The sequence below is a fragment of the Mus pahari genome, unplaced genomic scaffold (assembly GCF_900095145.1).
Source record: "Mus pahari unplaced genomic scaffold, PAHARI_EIJ_v1.1 scaffold_10969_1, whole genome shotgun sequence".
Classification (NCBI taxonomy): Eukaryota; Metazoa; Chordata; class Mammalia; order Rodentia; family Muridae; genus Mus; species Mus pahari.
This window is the reverse complement of record NW_018391830.1, coordinates 1-7,059: the sequence shown is the minus strand read 5'-3', so window position 1 is coordinate 7,059 and position 7,059 is coordinate 1. Positions and strand designations below refer to the sequence as shown.

At 37.2% G+C, this 7,059-nt stretch overlaps 1 gene segment (V, D, J or C); it reads left to right on the top strand.

Annotated features, from left to right (window-relative positions):
* The first annotated feature begins 4,395 nt into the window (after window positions 1-4,395).
* LOC110314710 lies at window positions 4,396-5,000 on the top strand. The segment is given in 2 exon segments: window positions 4,396-4,450; window positions 4,654-5,000. Coding segments are annotated over 2 exon segments (396 nt in total).
* The last annotated feature ends 2,059 nt before the right edge of the window (window positions 5,001-7,059 follow it).

The following is a 7,059-nucleotide window of genomic DNA, read 5'->3' as shown; positions in this document are numbered from 1 at the left end:
TTTCTGAGGAACCGCCAGACTGATTTCCAGAGTGGTTGTACAAGCTTGTAATCCCACCAGCAATGACATAAAGACTGTTAAGAGTCAGATTTTGTAAAAAAAAAAAAAAAAAGAGTCAGAGTTTGTGCTATACTGAGAAAATGAGCTTATTGATTCTTTTTATTTTGTCATCATCTTCACTTCCCAAGCACTATTGTGCATGTTATCATGTTTTCCCTATCTTTAAATTACTGCTGAGAAGCTAATGAAATTTATATTTTATTAATTGATTACCTTTTATTTTTAAAATGGTAGCTGAGACAGTACAGTAAGAACAAAATGTGGGAACAAAATGTGGGGAATGGGGAAATGGGCTATCCTCTAGAAAGTTCCAGGTTCCAGAAAAGCAAGAGCATCCCAATAGGGATGACATTAGCTGAAAACCCCCAAAAGGGGGATAGCGAACCTGTAGAGACCATTTCCAGGTGTTAGGCACGCCCCTGTTTAAGGTATGGGGCCACCCACCCATCTCAAAAATATGAGTCCAGAATTTCTCCTATATAAAGGAAATTCAGGGACAAAGAGTGGATCAAGACTAAAGAAAAGGCATCCTGAGACTGCCACACCTAGAGATCCATCCTATGTACAGACACCAAACCCAGACACTATTGCTGATGCCAAGAAGTGCTTCTGGACAGGAGCCTAGTATAGCTGTGCCCTGAGAAGCTCATCCAGAGCCTGAACAATACAGACCCAAATGCTGGAACTGAACATGGGACCCCAATGGAGGAGTTAGGGAAAGGAATGAAGGAGATGAAATGGTTTTCAACCTCATAGGAAGAACAAAATTATCAACCAAACAGATTCCCCAGAGCTCCCAGGGACTAAACCACCAACCAAGGAGTACACATGGAGAGACCCATGGCTCCAGCTGCATATGTAGCAGAGCCTTATCTGTCATCAATGGGAGGGGAGGCCCTTGGTTCTGTGAAGGGTTGATTCCCCAGTGTAGGAGGATGCTAGAGTGATGTGGTGTGAGTGGGTAGATGGGTGAGGGAGTAATCTTATAGAAGTGGGGAAGATGGGATGGGGGTCTGCAGAGGGAAAATCTGGAAGGTGAACAACATTTTAAATAAATAGATTAATTAATTAATTAATTAATTAATTAATTAAAAGAAGGAAGGGAAGAAAAAAAGAAAGGAAGGAAGGAAGGAAAAATATAAGAAGCAAACTAAAGTTTGTAAGGTCTAATATTAGAACGAACACTTCCATCTTAAGAATAACTGCTGAGTACAACTAAACAATAAATGTTGACAAGTCTATCATCACAAGTTTACCAATCCAAGCACTTACTATAATAAAATTCCTCATGTCTCCTGAGACCTCATAGCCTTGGAACAGAGGGCAATTTGTATTTTGTGAAGATTATACAGTGTTGAACTACAATCTTAATGCTTGACATTGTGAGTCTTTAATAAGGACATTTACCAGGCCCATACACATAACTATTTAGCAAACATACTTCATCAGAGCTATATGAACCTATTGAAATCCTACTGCTTTTACAAGATAAACCTGTTAAAATGCCCTCTCCTGATTTAAATCTCTCAGAATCCTATTTCTTTAGGGAGTGTATCAAATTAATTGCTGTTGTGCACTGCATTTGGAGTGCCTGCCCAACACTTTGAATACACACTGGGTTGCAGGAAATACAAGATGTAAGACTTCTTTTAATTCGTAATGGGGTAAACTAACACTTTGATATTCAGACTTTTATGTGTCAGTGTTAAGCCCATGGACTTTTTAAAGTTGACATTTGACCTGTCTGGAAGAAAAATGTCTTACTAAGATCTCAAATCTTTTCATCTCTTTTTAAAAAAATTCTAATTAGTTCTATATAGTGTTATATAGTGTGAGACTCTATAAAATATTCAGATTATAAAAATCAATTTAGTCTACAGTTTGAGAAATACCAAGGGAAACAACACAAGCATGAACTAAGACAAAGGATCTGATGTGGGTATTTTCCAGATGACTTGAGTTAGACAAAAAACTGAATTCTATATTTTACATCACTGCTTAATCCTATATGTGGTGAAGCAAACACATATCTCTGTTTATTACAAATACTGCATCAAATGACCAGGAGAAGAAGCCATAATATAGACAGATAAGAGCAAAGTGTTCTGCTCTGACAGTCTCATTACTTAAAATAATATGAAGTCAGCATCATTTGCCTAAGTATTTCTTTTTTCTCCTGTCTCTGCCTCTTAAAATGTCCTTCCCTGTGCTGTGCCATGCTCAGCATACCCAAGGTGAAATAAAATAGAAAGATGCTACCTTTATCAACTATCACTGGAGTACTCATCTGGATTTCAGTTAGGGTTATTGGACAAAGCAAAAAAAAGCAGACAGTGGTAAATGAATACCTACTTTTCATTCTATTTAAGGAAATACTGAGTCATGGGGTGCTACATTCTCTCCTGTAGTGACAAGCATGATAGGCCAAAACCCTGGATGCAGTCCCGAGGCAAAGAGTTTCACGGAAACTTAGTCTCCTGGAACTGTGGCATCCCACAGCACATATGCTCCAATTTTGTCCTTGCAAATGGATCTTTGTGCTTCCTTTCAGTATTGTTTTGTTATAGGTGCCTCCAAGCAATGACTTGCCAAATATCTAAGCAAAATTGAACTTTGCTTCCTGGTCTTCACCAATGCCCTAGGTAGTCCTTGAGCTGACCCTGGGTTTGGAATTCAGTATAAATGTTGCCTATTCAGTGACATTCGGAATTGCCTCTAGTATTGTAAGAGAGATAGTGAAAGAAATCAGGCTTTAGTATCTACTACATAGAATTAGAAATCTCAACGTAAGCTTAGCAAAGTAAGTTTAGAATTCTTAGTATAGTTATGTATGGCAGACTACATTACTTATTAGTAGAAATGCCCCCCCCATACTATCACTTAGAATAAAAGCCAAGTCGCTCCCATATACAGGAATTTACAATGGTTTAGGAAGAAGATTGGGCTGTGCATTTAGAGTATTGCATTATTCATGAGAAGGTTAGCTAGAATGGAACTCCCTAATTAGATCCATGACTTGGGTGTGAAAGCCCTTGCCCCTGGAGTGTAAAGACCTCACACCTGGCTTCTAAGACTATAGCTGACCTTAGAGAGAGCTGACTTTGTCTCACTTGTTTTATTGCCCAGTTCCTGCCAGTCTTTGTGTTTACATTCTTCTGTTTTGTGTAAGAGTCATTAAGCATCTGGTAACTTCATTTGTACCTTGCTGATGTGTCACCTAACTTCCCTATTTTATTCTGTATAAATAGTCTGATGCTCGAATTGACAAATTGCATTCAGCTTTACACTCTCTTTCATGTCAGACTGTTTGTCACTCATTCGTCTAATCCTTGCTCACCTGCAACCAAGAGACCCATTCCACGCAGATCCGGGACCCAAGTGAAGTCTGTCTGCGGCAATAGGGAATTCTTGTTGTTTAGACCTGAAATGTTAAATAGATAATGTATTTTCCTTTTTTTCTACTAATATTTCATGAATTGTTTTAGCCTCAATGGGTGAAGTCTCCAGCAGTCCTGCCATAACTATCTGGAAAGGAGTGATTAACAACTGAAGAGATAGGCAGGGCACTAGAACAAGCTTATATGGGTACCAGAAAACAAGACATGAGGATGTCTGGTCTTTTAAGTAGTATGAAAAATCATGTGTTAGGGAAGGAATTAGTTTTCTAGAAACATTTCAGTGACAGTCTATATCACTCTTGTTTGTAAATTATGCATGATGTAATATTTTTCTTTTATCTGGAAAATGCTAAAAAAGTATTTTCATATCTCAACCTCTGAAATTCTCCTCTACAGTGCCAGATTTTAATCTTTTATAGGGATTATATTCTCTCCACTGGAGAAATGTTTTCCTAGTTCATCCAGACTTTCTTACTTCTTGTTCATAAAATCCTAATAGTTTGACATACATTGCTTTAGTGTTAAATGTTGTGATGCTTCATGGAATGTTCAGACAGTTAAAGATGCTTCAGCCCATATTATAAGAAACATAAAGAAAGTAACATAATCCTTGAATAAGACAAGGATTTGAGGTTCTCTTCATTTCAAATACTGAATGTATCCCATAGATTCCATTAGACTGTGGTAATTATGTAACAATTGTTTAGGAACCAAGTCTCGTTTAAAACTGAACATCTCTTCAGGGAACCAGAAGGAGAGATAAATATTCTAAGAATACACTAGGTGCCTGCTCTTCTTACCAGGTCTTATTTCAAATGATATGAAGTTGGTATGATTTGCATAAGTACTTCTTCCTACTAGTGTTCCTGCCTCTTAGAGTATTATAAGAAGGTCTATCTCAGGGCTGTGTCATGATCCACACAAACTCAGGGAAAGCTTGAAGATGGTGTTCACACCTCATAACCTTGGATTTCTGCTCCTCTGGATTTCAGGTATGATTGTTTGGATGTAGCAAAAAAGTGGAGATGTTATTTAAAGACTAAATGTTCTTCCTCAATTTATAACCCAGAATCACATAGGTTTTGACTTCCTGTTTAAAGGAACTGATATAACAAAATTATTATTTTTCCAAGTACTTTAGGAGCGATGTTCGTATTCAATGTTGTGTCCTACTATTTCTTTTCCATATTTCCAGCCTCCACAGGTGACATCCTGCTGACTCAGTCTCCAACCACCCTGTCTGTGACTCCAGGAGAAAGAGTCAGTCTTTCCTGTAGGGCCAGCCAGAGTATTAGCAAGAGCCTACACTGGTATCAACAAAAATTATATGGGTCTCCAAGGCTTCTCATCATGTATGCTGCTGACTCCGGCTCTGGGATCCCCTCCAGGTTCATTGGCAGAGAATCAGGGACAGATTTCATTCTCAGTATCAACAGTGTGAAGCCCAAAGATGAAGAAATACATTACTGTCATCAAGGTTACAGCTTTCCTCACACAGTGATGCAGACCATAGCAAAAACCACTAGGAAAGTAGAAGTGTGAGACTGGGCTGCTTTTGCTGTTTTTGTTGATGCCTCAGCCTTCTTCAAAGTGTTTCACAGATACAGCTAGGTGTGATATTTACAGAAATATGTGGATTGAAGAAAGCTTAAAGTCACCCTTGCCTCTGAATTCCCTTCACTCGATTTCAGCACTAGAATACATAGCATGCAATTGTCCTGGTATAATAGAACAATCACCTTCCAGTATACTGCAACCAGAAAAAAAGTCTCATCCTGGATGGACAGAAGGAATGATTGGTTATTCCATACCCTTATGAACCCTTGGAAGTTCAGATGATGCATGGTTTTTATTCATAGCATATAGTATACTTCTGACCCTCCAAAAGAGTAGAGCTTAGCCCCCAGAGAATCATGGTTCTCTTGAAAAGTTCCCTCTTCATATTTTATATAGTAAATGAACAACTCTTGAATAAAAAAGTATTTTTCGTGTTTATGGATTTATATCCAATAACCAATCTAATTTGGTACAAATTGCAAATTTCTTGATGAGGGGTTTACAGTTAACAATAGAAAAAAAATGAAAGAAGTGCAAAAAAAAAAAAAAGAGGTGTTTACTTAAATTAATGAGTAGCAATGGTGTGGAGTTGTGGTAACATTTTCAGCAATCTTTGGTGGTGTGCAATGTCATTCCCAGCACACAGGAGACAGAGTCAGGCAGATCCCTGTAATTTCTACACAATGAAGTCAGATCAGGGTGCCCTGCTTATAATATAAAGCTACTTGAAAACAATAGCCTAAATCCAAAATGAAACATTTTTCCCTTCAAGATACTATGTACATTTTCACATTTAATAATAAACAGAAATATCCATAATGCTTTAAAAAATAAATACACATCAATCTCAAATTTATATGAAGAGAAAGGGAATATAGGTGTATATATCGATATAATGTTTGTCAATACTTTCGATATGAAAAATAATGGTTTTTGTTTTGTCAAAAATCTGTTTGCTCCAGGAAAGATATATTTTGATATTCAATGTATTGATACAGAGTTAGCATTGGAATAACTAATTTTTTTTTATCTTTTCAGAGCAAGAAAATCATCCAATTAAGGAACTCAGAGACCAACAGACATGAGAATAAAAAATAATACTGTTAAGCTGCTTAATAGTATTTCATGTTAATTATCAGCTTGGTAATACAGAATACAAAAGCTTTCTGTCAGTAGAATCATTAAAGATAAATTAAATTAAAGATAATTAAATTATCTTTAATTTAAATAAGAAAATAATTAAAGCAAATAAATATACATGTCACAGAAAAAATGATATTGTTTTAAATTAAGGAAAGTCAATGATTAATGTCAATTAGTGTCTAAATGTGATATGCCATCTCAGTATGCAACTCGATGCATTGTTTTGTTTAAAATAGCATGGACTAGAGACTTGCTACCTGCTATGTGGTAGGGTGTCAAGATACTCTGAACATCCAGCCTGTCTCTTTGGAAAATGGAGCTCCCATTGGAGAACTAATGGCAGTTCATGAGGCTAATATAGACAACCAGTCTCCTCCGAAAATGGGGCTTCTGTTGGAACACTGACAGCAACTCAGCCTAGCTCAAAATATCGAACCTAGGCCAAGATCTCTGTGCAAGTATAATATGCTTGAAAATATGCCTGGGCTCTAAGAGGAAAAGGAATTTAAATGAAGTTGAATACTGGGAAGACTGTTAAATTAATAGATGACATCAATTAAGCTATATCCCAGCACAACATTCTCTTACTTCTTAATAGCAAGACTGCATATGTATGTGTTCCTATTTATGTTTATGTGTGATACTCTATGATTCTTAAATTTGCTGATCATGCACAGGAAGAAACAGGCCAGTTACAGCTCACTAGATTTACTGAGCATTTTTAATCATCCATAAACTTTATCAGTCTACTTTATCAGTGTACCACTTGGACAAAGGCCTAACATTGTTCTCATTTTAATAATCCCTCTTGTTGGTGTTTCCCACCCCCACTAACCACTCCCCCTCCAGCAGGAATACCAGAGTGCTACCCAGTTCGCCCGGACCGCCCACCATCACCCGG